Raw genomic sequence first — 22,829 nt, forward strand, 5'->3', positions numbered from 1 at the left:
GGATGGGGGCGTGGAGCCCATGCTGGGAATTTCCCAGCACCAACATATGAATTTGTTCTGCTCACCAGCAGCGCAGAATCGCTTCTCCAGGAGTTCGCCACCATCAGAATTCTGCTGGAACAGTAGGGCTGCATTATGGTAGCTGTAGGTTTCTACTTGCATTTTCCTACAGCTTTGTTCTTGCTGCTGGCAGTCGCTGTTACTTATTGCTTGGGATTGAAATGCAAAGAACATCAATATCCTTTCGGTGAAAAATGCTGCAACGACTGTGCCCCAGGTAAGTGATTTTCGCTGGGTGTTGGTTGTACTTGTTTGCTGTAATATCTGTCAGTTAATCCACAGGTGGTAAAAACAGCTTGATGGAAATATCATTCAAATATAGAATGGAGAAAAAAGAATTGAGGAGGAGGCTTTCCTATCAGTCTAGATTGAAGAAGATGATTTCTATAACATACTAAATTTAGGAATCCTCTTTGAAGGGGTTACATGTTCTTGTTTTGTGTGGCTCAGCTTCCTCACTGTGGCCGGGCCATTCTCATTGTATTAGCTGAGAAAAGACGGTGGCGTTTCTTACTGCCCTTTACTGATCACACGAAGCAGCTCAGAGACCTTGCATAAAAATGGAAAACTTTAGGTAATTAATTCTGTCGCTAAATACGTTTTTTAAGCTTTCTTCTGTGGCAAGGTTTAGACTAACGGCTTGGTGGTTTTTGAAGGGAAAAGATCGATTCACAGACAGATTAGCAAAGCTTAACGTGAAGAAAATGTATTTGCTTCCTCCCTTCTTATCGCAGAAACTGAATGAGTCTGAGTTCTGGGGTTTGCGTGCACAGGGGGGTTTTATTCCACAATCTGAACATCTCTGAAAGCTTTGCAGTGTTGAGAAGCACAAATGTAGAACAGTATCAAACCTCAAATGCTTTAATATTTGGGATTTCATCACAGAAATGACTTAGTGGTGAAGAATAACCACAATTAGTGGGTAATATTGCTCTTGAAGGGACAATCCTCTTAACAGAAGGGATTATTTTTAGTGCTAATTGTGGTTTTAGTACTCATTGCTCACCTGCAGAATGGGAAAATGGAGAACCCGAATGAAGACAGCAGTCTGTGAGCGTAGGGATGTATTTAAGCTCAATGTGTGGAAGCCGTAGTCATTAAAGCTGTCGATGGTTCCTGTGCTGTATGGAGAGAAGCTGGCGTCTCACAGTTTAGGAAACGGAGCTGGAAACCTCTTTGATGTCGGGTGCCCGTATGGATATATATCAATACAACCGGGTTATTTCATGCCTAGTGGGCTTCCAGAATGCCAGCAGGAAGATACTCAGAGCATTTATCCTTGACTGCATCACTAGTGAATTTTCTGCAAACCTGAGCAGCAGCATCTTTTGTACCTATTTGGGGTAACTTTGGCTTAACTTGCATGATTTATCTCATAAGGGCAGGCAGGATTTGTCATAAAGCCGTTAGATTGCACTGGAGATCAGACCTGCTGCTATGCTAAAACTTGCTTTTTTTCCTTTTTCCCTGACACTGGCTGCAAACAATGTCTAAACCGTACGAAAAGGTGGTTTGGAGGAGTGATATTTGGGATCTGCTGGGAGGATCATTCGGGGCATCGCCTCAACTCGCAGCCCTGCTGACCCATTTGCACTGCTGATCTCCAGTGGTGCTGTGGGTCAGAACTCGTAGGGATTCTGGCACGTCTCAGTGTTTTCAGCCAGAGTTGTAAGTGGAACCAACACTTTCCAGACACTCCTTCATTCTAATGCACAAAAATGAAGAGCGTTTCCTTCTGATAACGATCAGCTCCTCCTCACATGGTCTCTGTTTCAGGTGAGAGGATGACAGACCGCTGCACGGCCACCGCAGACACCGTCTGCGTCCCCTGCCAGGACCAGTTCTTCAGCAGCGAGCACCACCACAGCTTCTGCAACAGCTGCACCATCTGCCAGACCTGTGAGTCAGCCGCTGGGCGGTCATTTCTTGATATGAATTTGGGAGGCAATCAATCTGTGTGGGCTTTCTTACCCTTACGTGTTCCTCAAAGGCTGATGTAAAAGCTCTGACCATGTCCAAAGACAGGGTTGGCATTTTGGTAGCTGATACCTCCTGGCTGCTGCTGGAATTGTTAATAAACTGTTGTTTCTACAGATGGGCACCGAGTAATCGATTCTTTCTTAGTTCTCATCTCTCGCTTGCCCTTTGTTCTGTTCTTGCTCTAGGGAAGGGGAGCGTGGAGCTGAAGAAGTGCGAGAAGACTTCTGACAGGCTTTGCATGTGTCGTGCGGGTTACATGCCCGTTGCCGGACATAAACTGGGAAGCGGTGAGTTAGTGACACATCGGACTCTCCAGACTCTTCCCTCCGCTTCAAATGAGGTGGTTGTTATTTCTGGTGTAAAAGCTGTTGTCATTTGTCTCCTTGATATCTCCACACAAGTGTTATAGCAGGGTAGTTGTGCAAACTGTTGCTCTGTGATTCCAGAGCTGTCCGAAATCTTAATGCTCTCCTCGTTAATACCGTAATCAGCCAGCAGAGAAAAGGGGAAACCTTGCTGGCTGCAGACCAAAATGACTCACTGAGTGTGTTGTGTTACTTCTGACCCAATGACTGTGATTTTTCAGAGCCTGTGGGGGTTTTGTTGGGTCTGTTCTATAGAGTAGACCACTAGTATGATAATTAGTATAATTACTATGTAGCTGCTGTTCAATTATTTTGCTAACTGAACTCAAATTCTGCCTCTTTTTGTTTGTTCCAGTATGCACACCATGTCCGGAAGGGTCCTATTCCATAGGGAGAAATGAGAACTGCCAGCCTTGGACCAAGTATGTATCACTGATCCTGACATGTTCAGAGCCACGTTTTGGCTTTACTTGAGCAATGTGCCCGATCTGAAGCATCCGTCTGCCCACTGCCCTTTCTCTCTTCAGTTCTGACCACACCAGTATTCTCAGCCTTTGTTTTATTGAAGGTCGGGATGTTTTGTTTCTGTAGCAAAAGGTTCTCTTGTTAAATGCAGCTGTACTTCAAAGCTCTTACATTAAAAACAGTAGGTCCTTTTTTTCCAGTGATAACTTCGTTTAGCGTACTTGTTCTTCACATACCTGTAGAACCCAGGAAAGGTGAAACCTGAGTTTATATTGTTAAAAGAAGGGTTGTAATGTTAGCTCACTTGTTTCATTGAGAACAGTCATTACTGCGACTGTTGGAACAACCACACTGATTTATTTTGCATCTCTAGCTGCAGCATTCTTGGGAAAACTACTCTTCGACCGGGGACCAAAACAGCTGATGCTGTTTGCAGCAACCACGTCCCGCAGGCAGCGACCTCCCCGAGCGCAGCTCCTGCTTCCAATCTCTCCACCACTGCCCACAGCATTAACACATCTACTGTGAAGTTCTCACTGTCCAGACCCAGCGTGGTCCCTTTCCTTTGCTCGGATACCAACAGCGCCACGGCCACTAACTGGGGTAAGGAGAGGGAATGGCCACTCCGGTCTCTGTATTTACTAGAACTGCTTAAAACCGATATCATTTGAAATGCAATCATGCTGTTTCTCTATATTTTACGCAGTCTTTCCGTGAGACATGCGCAGGATTCCACATTTCTCACTGTCTGCTTGGCAGCTGGGACCTCTATGCTTTGTGGTTCATGGGACTTAGTGAATTCCAGGTTGCTGCTTTTGAAGCTGAAAAGCCGTAGAAACTCCAGCCAGAACCACAAATCTTTTCTTGCATATTCTTATTTTTCTTTTGTTGTTTTTTTTTTCCCCCAGGGTCTTTATCACTGATCCTCATTTGTCTGACATTGCTCATGGTGAGTGGAATGTCCATCCTCCTGTTGATTATCCAAGCAGCCAAAAAAGGGACCAAGAGGAAACCTTGTAAAAACAACCATCAGGGTGAGTTTCTCTTTGTGGGGGGAAACGCATTGGAAAGAGAATAATCAGCGCCCCCTATCTGAGCTTTGATAATTGTTTCAACCACCATTCAGTCTACCTGGTGAAGCAGCACAGTGCCATCTGCAGCTCATACCAGTGGTTTATCCTCTAGTCCTGATGCACTGGAGGTTGTGTGTCCCAAGTTTGTGTTCCTATAGAACATGCCGTGCAGAAGGATTCTCTCTCTCTTTCTCCCATTTTTAGCTCCTTCTAGCTTTTTACCACCTTAGTCCCTGCAAAAATGATAGAATGGTTTTGTGCAGGGATTTTGACTCAGTGCAAAGAGGATTCAGAATCATCTTTTAAAGAATATAATGTGAACTTTTTTGCTTAAATGGAAGTGAATTGTCTTGAAGTGTCTCCTGCAAACACAGGGCTCTTGAGTCAGCCCACAGCTGCCTCATATTCCATTCACACAGCAATGGTAGAGTCTATTTTCACTATTCCCTATACTCTGTATTTCCTAACACTGACTAGAAAGACAAGCACTGACCCAAATGTCACTCATAGGTGTCATCCATGAAACCAGAAACGTTCCCTTTTCCTGCCCCTTCTACTCTGTACAGTATTTGTTTTATTATCTGTCTTTCAGAAAGAAGCTTTCGAATTCCTATCCAGGAGGAACACGTCGACTCCAATTCCAGTCTCATCAAAAACTGACTCCGCATTACGTTGCTGTTCCCTGCGTTTCTGAGCCGGTCGATTGTAACGAGTAATGAGACAGAACATGCTGTGGCTATAAATACGTGGGTATCTGTAACTGTTTAATTGCACTTCAGTTCCCGTGGGTCTTGTTGAGCGGCTCCTTTGGCATGAGGACCCATGGGAGCAGCTGTTCTTGGTGGAATCGTGTGGTATTTTTTCTCAGGGTGACCCCTGTGTTTCCAGGACCAAGAGGACGTTGTCCTCGGTGCATTTCTAGCCAATTCTGTATGTAGTCATAGGAAATTCTCTCTTCTCAGTGCAGGTATCTGCAGCGTTTCGGTCTGGTTCCCAAACGAACTTTCCTCTCTCCTGATGGACCCAGCCAGCTTCCTTTGTGCTTCTATTTATTCGGGTTATTTCTTGTTGGTCACGTTGAGTGGTGTGTGTCAGCTGTTCCTCCACAGACAGTTGTCATCACCGCTAACTCTCGTGCTGGCCATTGCACCGGAATTGCACCTGAATTATTGTGCTGGCCATTAAGTGACTGTTGAGAGATGGTGGCTCAACACCACTTCTCTCTTTTCTGCGTTTCTTCAGACATTGAGAAAAAAATAAGATATTCAGCAGTGTCCCCATTGTCAGACCAGCGAATGGAGTCAGTCATGATCACCAGGTACCTCCAGATCTCCAAGTGTTTGGGGTTCTCCGTGGAGATCTTCACGTGTGTGGGAAACAAAAGATGTGGGTAGCCAGAAGGCAAAGGGAATGGTAATTTCTGATTAGAACATTATTAGTGGAAACTGTAGTTCAAAACGGGGGTAGAGAACCACTTGTCTGCACTGTAAACTTCCGAGGTTGCCATGTCTGACTGATGTTTCACCCGTGAGCCCTGCACAGCCGACACATCGTGCGCTTCCTCGCGCCGGACATCCCATTGTGCCGGATTACCGGTGTGGCTGTCGTCGGCAACTCGAGCTTGGAACATCACTGCAGCAAAGCTGCGCAGCTTAAACCACTTCGGTGGGACTCCATTGCTTGCTGTGGGTGTAGGGAGAAACCCACAGGCACGTTCGGTTCCAGACAGTGTCTGGATTTGGGGGAAGTCTGTTTATGTCTCGAGTTTAAGAGCGTCTACATGAACACTTAGAAGGTTTTTTTCCTGCTGATAAATGATGATTTTGTGATGGTTTAGAGTAGAATCTCCTTAGATGTTCTCTGTTGCTAAGAGCAAGAGCTGAATTCTTAACCCAGTGCTGACTGTCTGGGCCTTCAGGGGTTGTGTTTGAGCAAAGATCGTGGATAGATGCCTCAAGTATGCTCTGACAATTCATCTCCGTGATCACCTTGTGCATGCTGGAACCTGCACTCAGGACTGGAGAAGTGTTCTTGATTTGGACTCTGCAGTTAAAATACCCGAGTTGGTTGCCCATGTGCTGTATGAAATGAATTTTACTTCTATAACTTTTTTCCCACGAGTTAATGGGTCTGTAGTTTTGGAAAGCGTTCAAATTTTAGATAGCAAGTTTGAAATCTAATGGGTCCGAGAGCAACCTGGAGTGTAATTGTGCATAGCTTTTGGTGTAGTTTAAATACCTCAGTGGAAAAGTTCAAGAAGGGGTAAACTTGAAAGTTCTAGAAGTGTTTTTCCTCAATACATAACTCATTAGAAATGGGTATTTTATGTACACAGCACCGATATGCAACAGGGAATGTATTCAAGAGCACAACTGGTGTCTAGAAACATGTTTTTAAACATATGTTTTCTTATATGTTATACATATGGTGTACTTAGCGATGATTTCCTATTTTGAAGTGCATATACAATGTATATAAACGTTTGTATTGTATACGAAATGTCATAGTGACTTATTGAAATAAATGGTGGTGGTGGCACCTGTATGATGTGTGTGACCGGGGCTCCAACTGAGCTCAGAGCTCGCCCGCTCTGCGTGGTTCTCATGGCAAGCAGGGTCACCAAATGGTGGGTGCTGTGGGTTGGCAGGGTTTGGGTTCTGCCTTGCCCTGGGTTCCCGTGCGACCGGAGGAAGCTGCACGTGGTGTTTTGTCTGTAAATCTGCCCTGGCAGCCGTTCCCACCTGAGCTTCTGGGGTGCTGAAGGTGATGAGGCTCAGCCCCTTTGGAAACACTGTCATGAACGTGAACACAGATGTGCTGCGGTCTAACCGGTGTCGTCTCGCAGTGAACTGGATGGCAAAGCGCAGTGGATCAGTCTCAGAAACCCATTCCAGGGAGCACCCAGCGCTTTCTCGGAAACCAGGCTTTATCGAGCTTGTCGCCTCGGAGCCAACGAAGCAAAGTGCTGTGTTTCCACGTAACTGCGCGGGGTGCCGGTAACTGACGAGCTGTTGGAGGTCGTGGGCTGGAGGATGAGAGCGCAGATAAGCTGTTGGCTTGCCAGATGTGGCCTCATCACCTGTTTCTACGAATCTGACTTATTTTCTGCCCTCTGGCAGCTGCACAGGAAGGTGCCCAAGTGCTCTGTGGTTTTGTGCCTTCCTCCAGCCTCCCGAATAGGAGATTCCCCACAAACCAGGGCATGGATGGTTCCCTGTGCCTGCAGGAGGGACCGGTGCTGGCCCTGCAAGCAGAGGTAGGGTAGCTCAGGGTGAGTTGCATTTGCTCCTCAGCATCTGGAGAACCCAAGACAGATAATTCAGCATCGTGTGTGGCCAAAGGTCTTTTCCAGCGAGACTTGCAGGCTATAATTGCTGTTTTTCTGCTACGCATACCTGTGCTGCTGTGGAACTGCATCCACTCTCTGTGCGGAGATGTATAATCCTATCAGAGGAGTTAAACCACAATAACATTTGATAGGATTTGGAGGCATTTATACTTCGATTTTTTTGAGGATTTGGTTGTTGGTAGATCGCCAGTTTAAATATATTAATGTACACAAAAGAATAACAGGGGTTTTTTTGTTGCCATGTTCAGTCTTGTCGGTCTTCTGTGTAAAACCTACTTGGATCTTTTTGTTCCAGTCCTCCCTAAAATGACAAAAAGTAGTTAAAAATAGGCAGAGAATCTTGAACAAGTTGGTGCTGCTTTCTGCCCACGCTTGTCTTCCTATGGCCAGAAATGAAACTTCCCCTTCTCAAAGGTGCAGGTCGCTGTCACAGATGAAGTTCCTGCTGCTCAACCATTCAAATTTCCCCTTTTTCAGGCCCTTGAGAAGCGGTTGACGTCGTGCAGCTTCGTCTAAGCTGATAAAGATAGGGCTGTGCTAGAAACTTTTTCCAGTGTAATACAGTTAAGATGAGGCATCAGACTTTATTCTGCAAACCGGTGCTAACTCTGGTGTTAGTGTGAACTGTACTGGCATTTAGACTACTTGGGAAACCTATATGATCTGGACATTAAATACAGCTTGGTTGCCATGGAGCCACTTAAGCTACAAAGAACAGGTGGAAACCCAAACAAAACCCCAACCCTTCTTGTCTTCGGGCTTCCTATCCATATTTTTCCCCCATGTGTGAGGCCGTCACATTTGGCTGCCCGGAGTGTTAACAAGGCTATTGGTTTTGAATGGAGGTTTATTTTGCTAATTGCATCGCTGCGTTCAGTTTTGGAGAAGCATTAGGACAAGGACAGATGACATTTGAGAGCCACGTTGGAAAAAACGTATATAAATGAGTTGGGTTTTGCAGATCTTGAACGCTCCTTTCTGATTTTGTAGCTCTTGAATGCTCCTTTCAGACTATAGATTGGGCAGATAACGTGTTTCTGTAGTTGTTATAGTCTATAAAAAACCACACCGCAGGTCCATAAGTTTATGCTTTTTATGTTCACTTCCTCCCTTGTCTTTTTCTTTTGTTGGTTTTCCCCTACCAGTACATGACAAGTTTCTGCCTGGCTGCGCAGATCCTTTATCTCCTGCGTCTTCTCTTCACATGCTCCTGTGACTGTGAAGAGCATCGCGGTGACTCAGGTTTGCCATGAGCAAAGGTCACACCTGCTGCTCTGCCGCGGCGCGGGGAAGGAAGCACACGGCTCGGTAGCGTCAGGGACTCGGGGATTTTGCCTCTGTCTGGTTCAGTTTCCCTCTGAAATGTCAGTTTGTTGCTCCCCGGTCTCCGCTCCCTTGGGATTGTCCGCAAGGAGTCACTGCTTGCGGTGGCCGAGATGTGCAACCGTCCCCGAGGTGGCGGGGAGGGTCCAAGGCTCCAATGGGTGCGTGCTGCAGGGTTCTTGCTCAAAAGAAGCATCCAGGCGTCTTTGCAAAACCCGGATTGTTTTGGAGTGAGAACTTAACGTGGTTCAGGAACCCCCGTGTGGCACTGAGAGTCACGTTTGCACGCGCGGTTGGACTCTGGTGCCCCGAGCCGTGCCAGGCAGGGTGTGCAGGGTGGTAATTCTGCCTGGGTGACAAAAGAGGGCGGGCGAGATGGGCTCCACAAACACCGCGAGATCTGGAAACACTGGGACAGCCAGTCCTGCTCTCTGCAGAAACCCAAGCCTGGCCTAAAGCTCAACAGAGCTCAAAGGAACACAACCATTTCCTCTTCTACTTTCAGGCTGCAGATAAGTTGTTTGTCCCTAATGTATAAATACATTTTTAATTATTTTTTAGAGTGTTCCTCTGTGCTTTCTGCAGCCCACCAGAACTGCTGTTCTACCACAGGTTCCCTGGTGCGGCAAATCACCTTGTGTGGGTAGCACCTTTTATAGCTGTCACAACATAGTACAGGGCTCTTTACTCAAAGACCCACTGACAGTTGTTTCCCAAGAGCACAGACAATATCCATACGACAGAACGGGGATCCTGTACCTAGCAATGGACTTTTTATACAGTGGGATGAGAATGACTTACGAGGCGGAGCTTACATGGCAATTTATACATTGATCAGGCTATCATTAGTCATTCAGAAATTACGTAGACTTCATGTGAACCACCTCTTACTTGCAATGGAACCGTATGGTTTCTTTGGTCACCCATTGTGGGTAATTAGCAAAATCTCGATGTCGGGAAACCAAATACTCTCCTGGGTAACACTGACGTTAAGTCCAAGGGATGTCAGGAAAGCCACTGGACTTGCAAGAACTAATGATGTGTTTGAGAAGTAGTTATGCTCATTTGTTGTTGTTTCCTTTTTATCCTTCGTTCTTTCCAAAAGGTTCGTGATTTGGACCGTTCAGCAAACTGGTGACTCCAGTGGTCCTGAGCAAAAGGAAGGTGTAAGATGAGGCTCCTGGTGATGCGTATGGTGCTCAGCTTCTGGTGATGCGTAGGGTGCTCAGCTCCTGGTGATGCGTAGGGTGCTCAGCTCCTGGTGATGCGTAGGGTGCTCAGCTCCTGGTGATGCGTAGGGTGCTCAGCTCCCGGCTGGGTGGCCTTAAGGTGGGAAAAAGTAAAATTCACAGCTGGTTTTGTAAATACTCTCAGGAATGTGTGCCCTGAAGGCAGAGGTACAAGTTACTACGTTGGTCCTCTTCCATGGGTGGAAGAATCCTTCCAATCTAATTCTTGAGCACTCCAAATCTAATTGAGCACTTCAGATCTTACTAATGAGCACAAAGTCATTAAATGAGGTGACAATGTCTGTTTCTCCATCTGCACAGTAATTGTATTTTACGTTATCCTTGCGGTGTTCTGTGTGCAGGCCGCGGTAGCACAGAGGAGGGAGAAGGGTTTAGATCCGTAACCTATTTTCTTCTGTTCCACCACTGTGTGCACTTGTGTTTCAGCCTTCATCTGCTCTGAGCTTATTTGTGGGTATGGGCAGATGTAACTGGAAGAGGGTCCCTTCTTCTGTGGGTTATAGGAGTGGGAACTGTTGGTTATTGATGACTCAAATAGGCATTTTTTTCTACCAATAAGTGCAAAGAGAGCTGGAAACCGTATGGAATCAGACAGCAGCATTGACGGACATCACCTGCAGGACTGAACAAGGAAGGGTTTGGTGGATGAAATGTCACTACCTGACATCATGGACACGTAAGGTCAGCTTTAAAAAGCCCCAAAGATCTTAAAGCCAGATAGACAAGTTGTCTCTGAAAGGTCACTGCTGACTCGAGAGATTTAGCTGTGGCACGTACGACTGTTGCCTGTGATCTGACTGTGAATGTTCCATCATCTGGCAGCACCTGCACGCAACCGCACTGCTTGAGCAAGAATGAAAACTTTCAAAAGAAGATAGAGGGAAATAAATTATTAGTTGCTATTCTGATCAACAGCGGGTGTCAGGTATCACGTACACCAATTGCCTGCAGCCTTTGCCAGGCGTAGGATCCCTCGTGTACCACCTGCCAGTTGTCTCGGTGGGAGCTTTGGAGGTTCTTTCTCTATTGCTGTGTTTATGATGCTGTTTAAGAGTCATATTTGGTATTTAGACAGTGCTAGTGAGTAACATCCATCTCCAAGCTTCAGGCGGATGGCCAGTTCCTCCATCTGGAACCAGTACACTGTCCTTGTCCTTCCCGATAGGCACAGTCCTGCCTGTCGCTGCTGCTACACTTCTAACGATGAAGAATAAAGGATCAGGACGCTAAGTGTGGTGTCTAACTTCGAGACCTGGTGTTCTACCCCTGAAGTCTGTTGGTTATAGGATTACCCATTCCAGCTATTGCTGGGAGGAACAGTTCTTGTTACCAAGCCAGGAGTTCTGGCTGCAGGCACAGTAAGTGGGGAAGCTTCGTGTGCTCCAGCTGCTCCTTGCCCCGCGATGTGACGAGGGGAGTTTTCAAATGGGATTGCAGCCAGCACGCCCTGGGGTCAGTCTGAACGTCACCACGTCGTGAGGGTCGTGAAACAATTCTCATTATTCCTATAAAAGCCAGGGATAATAAAAATATCCTCGGGTTGGTCAGAGCTTGTGTGCAGTTCAGAAACGGTTATAAACGATGGGTCTGCAGACTGCTCAGCATCAGAGTGGTACGGGCTGTGCTGGTGTGTGGAGCTGTGTGGGAAGAGGAGGGGATCTCCTGTGTGGCAGGAGCACAAAGTAGGAGGCTTTTAGTTTTCGAAACTTAACAGTTGGCCTTGCAGGGGCGTTACGTGGGAAAACTGTTGGCAAAGGCCTGCGTATTTCGCCTGTTCGCAGCTGGTTTGCATGCCAGCTTTTGATGGAAAGGCTTCATCCAGCACATCTTGGAGCCCAAGCAGTTATGCACTGGAGGTTTTTAGAACCAGAAGAGTCTCTTGCGTACCAAACCTATCTGATTGTTTCCAGGCTGTGACAAGAACACAGGGAGAGCCCTGGGTAGACCAAAGACCAAGTGAAAAGTGTGTTGGCTGACATACCCTGTGGGTCCATAGGTGAATCTTTGGGAAGAAAGTTGAGAGGAGTGATGGTGTCTATGTGGGGAGCTCATTCAGGCTTCACTGGCTGCATTATTAAACCAAGGAATTCACTATGGAAAGCGAGCAAGCTGTCTACATGTAAAGCAGAGATGGAAGTTCACATATGTATCTGTGTAAGGCAAGACATTTGGGAATTGAAACCTGGCAACAGCTCTGTGCCTATGTGTGGTTTTATTTTCTTGCCTAAATCCCAAGAGCCTGGGGGTCAGAGGAGCTGTACATGTCCCTAAAGAGCCCATTGCAACCACGTTTAGTTTTGGTACCAGGGCTGATCTTGCAACCTCCAGGGAAGACAATATTATTTCTCTTGATTTCATGGTATCCATATGGAATTACATCACCTCTGGAAAATAATTCAAGAGTCTCTTGATCTAGAGTGAAGGAGGCCAAAAACAATTAACAGAAGCAGCAGATCTGAGTGGGTGGATGGACGCTATACATTGCAATCTGATAATGAAATCCTTGAAGGTTTCTAGATTCTTAGGAACTCTAAGTCAGAATGAAATAGTCTGAGAGTGCTGGAGCTCACACGCTAATTTAATCACAGAATCCCAGAGTGTCAGGGGTTGAAGGGACCTGGAAAGCTCATCCAGTGCAATCCCCCCATGGAGCAGGAACACCCAGCTGAGGTTCCACAGGAAGGGGTCCAGGCGGGTTTGAATGGCTGCACAGAAGGAGACTCCACAACCTGTTAATTTGCGTTAATTTTCAATATCGACTTGCAAAATCCTTTAAAAAAAATCAAATTACGTGACGCTCCATCTTGCCCTCAACCTGCTGACTCTCACGGGAGTCACTGCCTCGTGGTTGCTGAGCTCTGCTGTTCGAAGAATCCGATGATGTAAAACGAAGCCTTCTCTCCGCCCCTCGAGAAGCAGGAAGAGTGCAGCCACAAAAAGCGGGGTGCCCTCCCAGCGCTGGGAGGAACAGCACCTCTGCAGGGAAGCCCTGATACAAGCCCACCCTCGCGCGCTTTCGGGTCGCGCAGCTCGGGACATGACGGAGCAGAGGAACGGGGTCGCTCGCGTCAGGGTTCGAGCTTGTTTGCTGCTGCTGGCGTGTCTGTGGCCGTGGCCACAGCAAACCCTGGGGACAGCGTGCCAGGGTGGGGAGCTGAGGGTGATCCGCAAAGACGAAAAGAAATGCTGCCCCAAGTGCACATCAGCCGCGGGTAAGGGAATGATGTGTCTGTCTTCTTGCTGTTTGTCAATATTGCCTTGTGTCAACCGGGGTGGTCAAGTGTGGAAGAGGGGGGTGTGTATGTGAATGCATCTTGAGTAACAAAACAAACTGGCAAGGGCTTCCCTCTTGCCCCTTAAGTTCACAACGTGCCTTGGCTGTAAACTTCAGAGTGGACTCAAGTTTCAGGTTTGTTACGTGCTTATACTTGTTATTCTGTAGTAGGAAAGGGAAAGCTGAGTTTCTGTGGCTTAGTCTTGCTCACAATGAAAGATGTTCACTTAATGCTGATGCTGAGCCCTGGCTCCATTCAAACACGGCTTCAGAGGTTGCCTGTGCCCTTGGGACCTCAGAGGGAATCCAGGGAGTGATGCTCTGGGTGAGGATGCCCTTTGCAGTTTGTCCTTTGCAGTTTGTTGTCCCCAAGAGCAGGAAGCATCACACTTCAGGTGCTCTGCTCAGCTGAGCTGTGTCCCAGAGCTCCATGAACAGCAAGGTGATCAGTACTGTCAGCAGCCTGTTCTAACCTGTGTCCTTGCCTGACCTGAGGGCGGCGGTGAGATGATAACGGGTTCTCATAACTAAAATTAAGATGCTCAAGGTGGAACAAGCGAGCTGCAGGACTGGCTGGGTGATGCTTCTGTGCCTGTTGGGCTGAAGGACAGGACAAGTGATTCTAACAACCCTTCCATGGTCCCAGGTGCAATCAAACTGTTCTTCCTGCTTTAGTGGGAGACGGAGCTGAACAGGACGCAACATGCAGCTTGTTGGTATGACCCACAGTGAGGAACGCACCTTTTTTCTCTCCGTTTGTCCCAAAACAGGGTTGCTGCAGGTTTCTAGATGGTGTGGCAGTGTTATTGTCCCATGGGTTAGCAACAGGACTGACTGAGAAGTTGAATCTTTCATAGAATCATAGAACAGGTTGGGTTGGAAGGGACCTCCACAGCTCGTCCAGTCCAACCCCTGCCATGAGCAGGGACGTCCGTAGGTGGGCAGCAAGAGTCCTCAGTCGTGTGGACATCCCAGGGAGTTTCCCTTCCCACTGAGATAAAGTCACTCAGGACGAGGTAGGAGGGTCATTGCTTGGGGGGATCAACTCCAGACTCACCTGCTCGTGATACACAGGAAAAAAACCATCCCCGAGCTGTTTCATTTTTGCCACCAGACTTATAAAGTTCTGGAGGCCGGTGGGTGGAGGAAGATGTGGGCAGTTCCCTGGTGGTCCTGTAAATTCCATCACCGACCTTGGGAAATAATCTTTGCTTGATCTTTGCTGCTCACTGTGGGTTTTTAAGCACACCATTGACCTTGGCAGCATTCCCCTCTGTATTTTTTTGGTTGAACAGCACTTTTGCTCTAACCTGCTTCCAACTGCCTGGTGCTGTTTACTGCTTGGATCAGTATATATGATCAGCCCTTTGCTTTCATGAACCCAGGAGCCTCTCAGAATTATGGGTGATATCCTTGGGGTGCAGGCAAGTTCACAACAGACCTCTTCTAGAAATAGAAGGATGGGGTAGGAAGGGTGCTGGATTTATGGCTTGGATTGAAACCCACTTCTGCCAACAGGGTTTAGCAAGCAGGTGCTGGTGGAAATTTCCATATGCTAGGCTTTATCCAGTATGCATGGGGGTGACATCCTTCTGGTATCCATTTTTTTCCAGCAAAGCACAGTAAAGAAATATTTCACCTGTGTCAGCCAGTTAAGCCTAACGTTGAGTTCATTTCTGACCTCCATGGCAAGGCCAGGCCTAACTTCTTTCTTCTTGGCAGGAGACAACCCATGCCAAGACATCACGGACCGGGACTGCAGATGCCGCCAGGGCTACAGCTGCACCGATAGTTCCTGTGGCTACTGCACAAAACTGCCCGAATGTGCGGAGGGCGAGGAGCTGGTCAAGCACGGTAACTGAAGTCTAAAAGGCAGAGTTCAGTATAAGTGTCTGGCTGAGCAGCAGGCAGTCGTCTTTGCTTATTATAACCTGCTTTTGGGAAGGCTCACCATGCGGAGAGAAAGTGGCATTTGTACCCTGGCCTCTGACTAAAACCCCTGCAGCCCTATTTTGTAATTCTTCCCTTCCTAAATTGGAAATATTCGCTCTCCCGCTCAGCCTTGCAGTGTCGCTTTTCTTCCAAGCTACTAGAACTCTCAGTAGAAAGCTCTTTTATTCTGTGTTACCTACTAATGCCCGCTGCTGTCAGATGGGACTGTTCTGTGCTTCTTCGCCAAGGAGCCCACCCATATGTGTCCCAAAATGCAAAAAGGTGGCAAGAATTGTGTCGAACGGTTTCGCCGGGGGGTGATTGATAATGCAGAAAGAGCGCAGAGGGAATGCATCGTGCTTTAGTCTGTTCTATCCCCATTTTTCAGTAAAGCAGCTGATCACTAATAATTCCTGTTCTCTTTTCTTCCAGGCACTATAGACGTAACGTTCGAATGTAAACCCTGTGAGATAGGAACCTATTCCAACGTGAAGAACGGCTGGTGCCGAAACTGGACTGAGTATGTATTTATTGATACTTTGGATACTTTGGAAACAGGCGTGATAAAATTCTCAAATGTTTAGGAAATTAGGGAATAAAATTGAACCAAAGACAAGATCTCCAGTGAGATGAAATGATGATTTTTAAAACCCAGCGATAGATGATATTTCTCTCCCCATTTGGCTTTAAAAATAGTAGGTCTCAAAGCAGAATTCAAGACAAACTGCTGTGTGTTCAACCTTCTTCCAAGTCCAGCTCAAACTGATTCAGAATTGCTCCAAATATGGATATCGGTTGAAACAAAGAGGCTAAATAATGTGCATATAAACAATTGTGATGTGGTGTTATCTTGGTTTAACTGCACTGCTATAAAAGAGAAAAAAGAGACAATTTGTGGAAGGAGCCAAGGAGAGGAATGGAGGGGAAGGCAGGAACATTCTAAATGTGACTCTTGTTCTTCTTTTAGTTGCGAAAGGTCTGGGTTTCTCACAATCAAGCAAGGCAACAGCACACATAACGCAGTGTGTGGATTCCCTGGCAAAGATCTGGAGCAAGGTACCTTCTCACAATAATTTGTTTCTTTGAGCCTATAACTTTTCTCTGCTTCTTCAGTTGGCGACTTGCTGCGCTGTTATCACCCAGAGTTCGCTATCGTGAAAATTTGCTTTGAAAATTACTGGTGTGTTTCTTGCAATATGAATATAGGTAGATCTAATGGGCAAAGATTCCACCGTTACAGCACCGTCAGTAATAAAGGCAGAGAAAAGCCCAACAACTGGCCTTAAACAGAGCACGCTTATTAGACAAATTATCAGTTTTCTGTTGAACTGCGCTTGCTAGATCTGCATCTCAGTTTTATTGTTAATACCCACACTGGTTTTTTTCCTTGGAAAATTATTGTCCATGGAAGGAGAAAACTAATCTCAATTTCCTTGCCTTTCCTTTAACAATAGTCTGCGCCTGTGGTTTCTTCATCTTTAATAAATACATCTAATTGCAGCTCCGATGACCAGTGACTCTCTCTACACCACCATCCTGGCCATCCTTACTGCAGTGGCCGTGTTTGTTCTCATCCTGCTCACCTTCCTCTTGCATTTCTGCATATGGACCCTGAAGAAAGAGAAATACCCTGCAGTTGACGGTAAGTTCACCTTTGTGCACTTTTGGGTGGTTTTTCAGAGCCAGAACGGAATAAATTAAGTTGAATGAATAGAGGAAATGCGGACTCACTCTCTGGTTTTGGGTGGGTTGGTTTCGCTAAGGTGCATCACCTGCATCTTGGTCCTTTCCTTGAGAGAGGGGACGTGTTGGTGAAGACCAGGGGCAGCTCACAGACCTCTCGTATGTGCGGTGCTTTTGCTTGTTCTCACTGCAGATCTGGAACATCACTTCTCTAGGCCGCCTCTGGCTCGACAACCCTCACACCAGAGGGAAGAGACCTGCAGCTGCCAGTTTCCAGAAGAAGAACACGGAGACAAAACACCCGAGGAGAAGTCTTGCTACTTCCACACCCAGAGCCCGCAGTGAAAAGAGATGAACTGGGATGTGCTGGGAGAATGGGGAGATAAGCTCAGCTTTAAGCAAAAAAAAAAACCAAAGGGAGGGACTGGGTGCGTAAAGCATCATTATATACATTCTTATATCATTTATTTTCCTTCTCTTCTGTAACTCGGTAATCCTGGGTACTGAATACTGAGTTACAACAGGCTGACTTCTGAAAGGGTCAAATGAGGACCACGCTGTCTACAGAAAGGTGTTTAATGGTCTCTTCATCAGAGTTTATAGAGTAGGAAAAAACAGTGGAAAGAAGAGAGAAGCCCAACATTTCTTCTCGATGCTTTTTAAGCAGCATCTGCTGGTGTGTTCTAGTGTAGCTCCAGTGACTTGATCAGCAGCTGAAAGGTATTCTCCTTACTGAAAATCGTACCACGGAGGATATTTTTAAATGTTAATTAGTGCTTTTTCAGTTTCATAGAGCTCTAACACGGCTGGAGTTAACTGTCTTGCCTGAATTTAAAGGGGCAGCATTTTAGCTGGAGTTGGTCGCTTTGTGTGACTTGACACTGATTTCAAATAAGAATTTGGCCTGTGGCTTCGACTAGTTGAGACTTGCCTTTTTTATATGATTATTTTTGCGTTATCTGACTGCAGTAATAGATTGAAAGCTCTGAATTCCTTCCGGGCAAAGCTGCTTGGAGCAGCCTCTTCAATGACCGGATCAGCTCTGGGTAAAAATGCGGTTTAACTCAGCCTTCACGTGGAACGTTATAAATATCTCGCCATGCAGCCATTACATCAACCTCCTCGCAATTCCTTATAGATAACGCATCCAGGACAGGGCTCCTAAATTAAATCCTAACAGAATAGTGACATTTCTGCTAATCACCTTACTAAATACTCAGAGGGGATTATTCCGAGCCGGAATGCCTTGCTGGTTTAAGTAGGGCTCTGTGACATTGCAATGGCTGCGGAGCAGAAGTTATTGCGTCCCCAGATGTGTTGCAAAAGCCGAAGAAGTGGGACGGTGTCGTGGTTTAATCCACTGCAGCTGAGCCCCACGCAGCCACTCGCTCACTCCCCACTCTGGGATGGAGGAGAGAACTGGAAAGGTCAAAGAGAGAAAACTCATGGGTTGAGATAAAGACAATGTTTTGTGTCTCCAGCGCAAATCCCAAACTTGGGGCCACACTTTGTAGCTGCTAGGAAAAACATTCCCTCTATCCCATCCTTACACCTTAGCTTCGTGTAGAATAGGAGCAGTGGTATTTCTCAACACTGAATGGATGTTGTGCTCATACTTAGTACTTTCAATGTATTTTTCCCTTCTTTGAACCTCTTACTGTTAATTCTTGTGTTACTGTCAGCTTTTCCTGTCTGTATCCCCATGTGAAATTCACTTGGAAAGGGTGAGTTTTCCTCTGTTGCTTTGGGAATGGTGCAGATTCTTAATTGGGGTGCCCTGCAGATTCAGCCAGGGAAGGGTGAAAGCGTTGGACTGGATTAAGCAAGGATACCTTTGTTAAAGTGTGAGGCTGTCTCTGCCTTAGAAGCAGTTTTCCTGTGGGATTTAATATACTCAGAAGCCAAAACACTGGCTAGTGAAGACCCTTCTTACTGCCCCTTCCATGCTGGTGTGTTTATTCTCAGTTCTGTCTCGACCCTTCTTGCTTTTTAATGTCTTCAACATGATTCCCCATTGTGACCTTTCATAAAGGTAAAATAAACTTGAACACTGAACGAAGCGCCTGTGTGATGTAATTAAGCAAAGTGGGAAGGAGAGGTTTTGTTCTTTAGGTTGTCGTGGTGTTCTTGAGCACACCGAGTTTTATTTCCCAATTCCCTTCCCCTCTCGCACTGAACTATTTCAGCAATGGACCCTTGATGTGGTGCTCGTGTCATTTAATTTTAGATCCGTGCACTTGCACTTTTTTCTCCCTTTTTAAGCAAGTGGCTTAACATTTCCTGGCTCGGGCTAAACCAGCTTTTCCTCTACCAAAATAGCAGGAAACTGTGACTGATCATTATTTTCTGTTCCTGATGACGACAGAAAAGCAGCAACGTTTTTTTGGGGAAAAAAACTATCTGCAGAGCTACTATTTGAGGAATGAAAGACTGGAGTGTCTGGTGAAAGTTTGTGCCCCTGGCAACGTGCGGCGAATCTTGGGGAGGTTTTTAAGGCATCCTGGACAGCAGGGTGACCATGAGCCAGCACTGGGCCCTTGTGGCCAGGAAGGCCAATGGTACCTGGGGTGGGTTAGAAGGGGGTGGTCAGTAGGTCAGAGAGGTTCTCGTGCCCCTCTGCTCTGCCCTGGGGAGACCACATCTGGAATATTGTGTCCAGTTGTGGCCCCTCAGTTCCAGAAGGACAGGGAACTGCTGCAGAGAGTCCAGCGCAGCCACCAAGATGCTGGAGGGAGTGGAGCATCTCCCGTGTGAGGAAAGGCTGAGGGAGCTGGGGCTCTGGAGCTGGACAAGAGGAGACTGAGGGGTGACCTCATTGATGTTCACAGATATCTAAAGGGGGAGTGTCAGGAGGATGGAGCCAGGCTCTTCTGGGTGACAACCAGTGATAGGACAAGGGGTAATGGGTTCAAACTGGAACACAAGAGGTTCCACTTACATTTGAGAAGAAACTTCTTCCTGGTGAGGGTGTCAGAGCCTGGCCCAGGCTGCCCAGGGAGGTTGTGGAGTCTCCTTCTCTGCAGACATTCAAACCCGCCTGGACACCTTCCTGTGGAACCTCAGCTGGGTGTTCCTGCTCCATGGGGGGATTGCACTGGATGAGCTTTCCAGGGCCCTTCCAACCCCTCACATTCTGCGATTCTGGGCTGTGGGTGTTGAATATTCGACGCTGTTGCCAGATAATACTTGCACATGATGAGCAGAGGTGAATTATTCATTGGAAACTTGCAGAAGTGGCATTTTGGGTTTGTCCGCCCGCCTTGGAGAGCAGTTCCACCTCCTGCTCACCCAACCCCCTGACTGCACGGCAGCTTCTTGATGGGAACAGCAACCGATTTCCTGACTTCTCAAAGCTCCAGTTCAGAGGGAAAAACCCCACGTGTGAATCACTTAAGCCCTGGAGAATTTCGGTAAAAGAGCAGTCCTTTGCATCAAAGAAAACGAAAGCTATTGGCTCAGAAGAGCGAGCTGGTAAGAAAACCCTGTATAGAAGTTTCCATTCTGAGAGAACGATGGCTTCATTTTATCAGGATGCAGCCACTGCAATATTTGAGTCAGATCACGGCTGAATTTTCAGCTCAAATCCCAGGGTTTCTGTGGTTTTCAGGTTCTGATTTGAACAACGGGTTGATCTCTATATGGACTGTAGGTTAAACAAGGCTCCTCCTTCAAATCATTTCCATCTCACGAAATGTCTATAACAATATATTTTTTTTTTTGCTTGATTATTTTATTGTTGTTTCCCAAGGAAAGGGAAATGAAGCCATTGTGTGATTACACACCTGTTTTCCCAAATAACTTCCCGACTTCTTACCCAATTTCAGCCCAGCCTGGCAGAGCTGTTCAGTTCTAAAAAGCACCGGGAAAAGAGACTCAGAATTTCTGGTGCTTCTTGGAGATTTTCTCTTTTTCTTCTAAAATTGTTGGAAAAGCAAGTTGTGTGCTTGCGCGGGCAGTGTCATCCTGCCACCTGGTGACCCTGGTGGATGTTGCAGCGAGTCCCTTGTGTGACAGTTTGAATCATAAACTCTTTATTTTGTGACTGTAACTAAAAGGATTATCTTTTTAAACTAATATAGCAGAACAAACGCCCATTTTTCTAATATCTCTCATGAGCACAGAGTTGCAAATTACGTGCAGCAAGTTTAGTTGCCATAGCCTGGAACAACATCTTCCGGTATCACGACTGTTCATTTAACGTGACAACAGTTCTCATTTTCTGTGGCTTTCCTATGATTTCTGGCTGTAGTTTTAGTTTCTACAGAAGCACTAAATGCTTCTAGAAATAACTACAGGTCCTCCAGTCGAGGCTGATAGCTGTGGGTAGAACTAAATACTTCTAGAGGTAATAACTACAGGTCCCTCAGTTGATGTTCATACCTACGGGTAGAACTAAATACCTCTAGAGGTAATAACTACAGGTCCCCCAGTTGATATTGATATCTATGGGTAGAACTAAATGCTTCTAGAGGTAATAACTACAGGTCCCCCAGTTGATGTTGATACCTACAGGTAGAACTAAATACTTCTAGAGGTAATAACTACAGGTCCCCCAGTTGATGTTGATACCTATGGGTAGAACTAAATGCTTCTAGAGGTAATAACTACAGGTCCCCCAGTTGATGTTGATACCTATGGGTAGAACTAAATGCTTCTAAAGGTAATAACTACAGGTCCTCCAGTCGAGGTGGATATCTGTGGGTAGAACTAAATACTTCTAGAGGTAATAACTACAGGTGCTCCAGTTGAGGTTGATACCTATGGGTAGAACTAAATACTTCTAGAGATAATAACTACAGATCTCCCAGTCGAGGTTGATACCTGTTGGTTTAGATATGATGGAAATGAGCTGGACATGCAGACCGCAATCAAGTTTATCTTTTATTCTTATGTCTTCTGAGCTCGTGGAACCCCTCTGTCTTCAGAGGGTTTTCCCATGGAAGAGTGGTGGTACCATGTGTGGTGCAGTTAGGACACTTTGTTGATGGTTCTTTCTGGAATCTTTCTTTCTAGAATGATGGAGTTTCTTGGATGAATTCGTGGGGGTTTTGAGGGGGCCGGTCCCGGTTGTGCGGGGCCGCAGAAACCTGCCCGTGCATGGACCGGTCCCGAGCGTCCGCCTGATCTCTGCAGCATCCTCGTGATACAGCAGCACGAAGCGGCAAAGCGTCTCTAAGGGCAAAACGCTCCGGCCTTTGAGACACTTGTGGAAAACCTCCAGAACCAGATCTGGAAAAGAAGATGCAGTTGTGAGATGGTCCAAACCACTCCTGTCAATAGAATCCATCTGAGATTTCCCAAAGTTTTGCGTGCGCGGGGAGGAGGAGGATGGGGGAAAAGTGGTTTCTGTGGCCTCTGTCAACTATTACTATAAATACAATTTAAAAACAAACACCACAAACATCAAACTTTTCTTGCGTTTGCTTCAGCTCCACCGGAAACATTTAAGGAGAGTGGTAGGAAAAGTATTGTTAAACTGCTTGCAATGCAGTACAGGATACGAATACACCCCAAAATGAACATACATATGCACAGGAAGGTAACTACACATGTACGTAAGCATTAGTAGGGTATTGTTAATACCTTGCGTACAGACTCTTTACTGTTTCGTACATGGATTTGCTGTGATATCAATGTAGGAGGTGAAAGAGATTTTGGTCCTCCAGGCAGAACCAGTTCTGGTTCGTGTATATCAGACCATGTAAGGATTTCTTCAGCCTTTGCATAGTCCACAGCAGGGTTGGCAGCTCTGCTGGTGCAGGGCAGCGGGGCACGCTGAACACGCTACAGAACACTGCAAAAACCAGCTTAAATTCCAGAACAACAGGCATGAGAGAAACCTGCAGGTGCAGTTCATAGGGTTGTGTATTAAGATTTAGCCTTTTGTACTTATTTATAAGAAAATATTCTTTAAAATAATTATAACAAAAAAATTCAGCACTTATTTCTTTCTAATGGGGCACAGCTAAAGAGACTGTAGCTTGTCTAGGTCTGCATGGATCAGGATTTGTAATGCTTTCTAAATTACTTATGAACTCAGCAGTGAGGTATCTTTAAATAAAGGCTGGTTTGGAC

The 22,829-nt window shown here is 46.3% G+C and overlaps 3 protein-coding genes across 6 annotated transcripts in view; 2 read left to right on the top strand and 1 right to left on the bottom strand.

Annotated features, from left to right (window-relative positions):
• Positions 1-17: 17 nt before the first annotated feature.
• On the top strand, positions 18-6,487 carry TNFRSF4 (TNF receptor superfamily member 4). Its single transcript, XM_065855220.2, has 7 exons — positions 18-277; positions 1,837-1,959; positions 2,226-2,327; positions 2,761-2,827; positions 3,244-3,473; positions 3,779-3,904; positions 4,536-6,487. Exons 1-7 carry the CDS (start codon positions 136-138, stop codon positions 4,601-4,603), a joined length of 858 nt encoding a protein of 285 aa, XP_065711292.1. The 5' UTR covers positions 18-135; the 3' UTR covers positions 4,604-6,487.
• A 6,283-nt stretch (positions 6,488-12,770) lies between these two features.
• Positions 12,771-18,798, top strand: TNFRSF18 (TNF receptor superfamily member 18). The gene is made up of 6 exons (XM_065855263.2): positions 12,771-13,077; positions 14,862-14,993; positions 15,504-15,591; positions 16,039-16,127; positions 16,573-16,713; positions 16,948-18,798. Exons 1-6 carry the CDS (start codon positions 12,903-12,905, stop codon positions 17,097-17,099), a joined length of 777 nt encoding a protein of 258 aa, XP_065711335.1. The 5' UTR covers positions 12,771-12,902; the 3' UTR covers positions 17,100-18,798.
• A 1,196-nt stretch (positions 18,799-19,994) lies between these two features.
• The window catches only part of TTLL10 (tubulin tyrosine ligase like 10), a 52,307-nt gene continuing 49,472 nt past the window's right edge, over positions 19,995-22,829 (bottom strand). For all 4 annotated transcript variants that reach the window (XM_065855270.2, XM_071798436.1, XM_071798435.1 and 1 more), the window contains one exon: positions 19,995-21,983. In XM_065855270.2, coding sequence (XP_065711342.1) covers positions 21,676-21,983 — 308 coding nt within the window. In that variant the 3' untranslated portion in view covers positions 19,995-21,675. The remainder of the gene's footprint in view (positions 21,984-22,829) is intronic.

The sequence above is a fragment of the Patagioenas fasciata genome, chromosome 23, assembly GCF_037038585.1.
Source record: "Patagioenas fasciata isolate bPatFas1 chromosome 23, bPatFas1.hap1, whole genome shotgun sequence".
Taxonomy (NCBI): domain Eukaryota; kingdom Metazoa; phylum Chordata; class Aves; order Columbiformes; family Columbidae; genus Patagioenas; species Patagioenas fasciata.

Coding starts and splice junctions, on each gene's coding strand:
- TNFRSF4 (XM_065855220.2), top strand. CDS start 136: ATGGTAGCTGTAGGTTTCTACTTGCATTTTCCTACAGCTTTGTTCTTG. Junction 278..1,836: donor CTGCAACGACTGTGCCCCAG/GTAAGTGATTTT, acceptor TCTCTGTTTCAG/GTGAGAGGATGACAGACCGC. Junction 2,328..2,760: donor CGGACATAAACTGGGAAGCG/GTGAGTTAGTGA, acceptor TGTTTGTTCCAG/TATGCACACCATGTCCGGAA.
- TNFRSF18 (XM_065855263.2), top strand. CDS start 12,903: ATGACGGAGCAGAGGAACGGGGTCGCTCGCGTCAGGGTTCGAGCTTGT. Junction 14,994..15,503: donor CGAGGAGCTGGTCAAGCACG/GTAACTGAAGTC, acceptor CTTTTCTTCCAG/GCACTATAGACGTAACGTTC. Junction 15,592..16,038: donor TGGTGCCGAAACTGGACTGA/GTATGTATTTAT, acceptor TTCTTCTTTTAG/TTGCGAAAGGTCTGGGTTTC.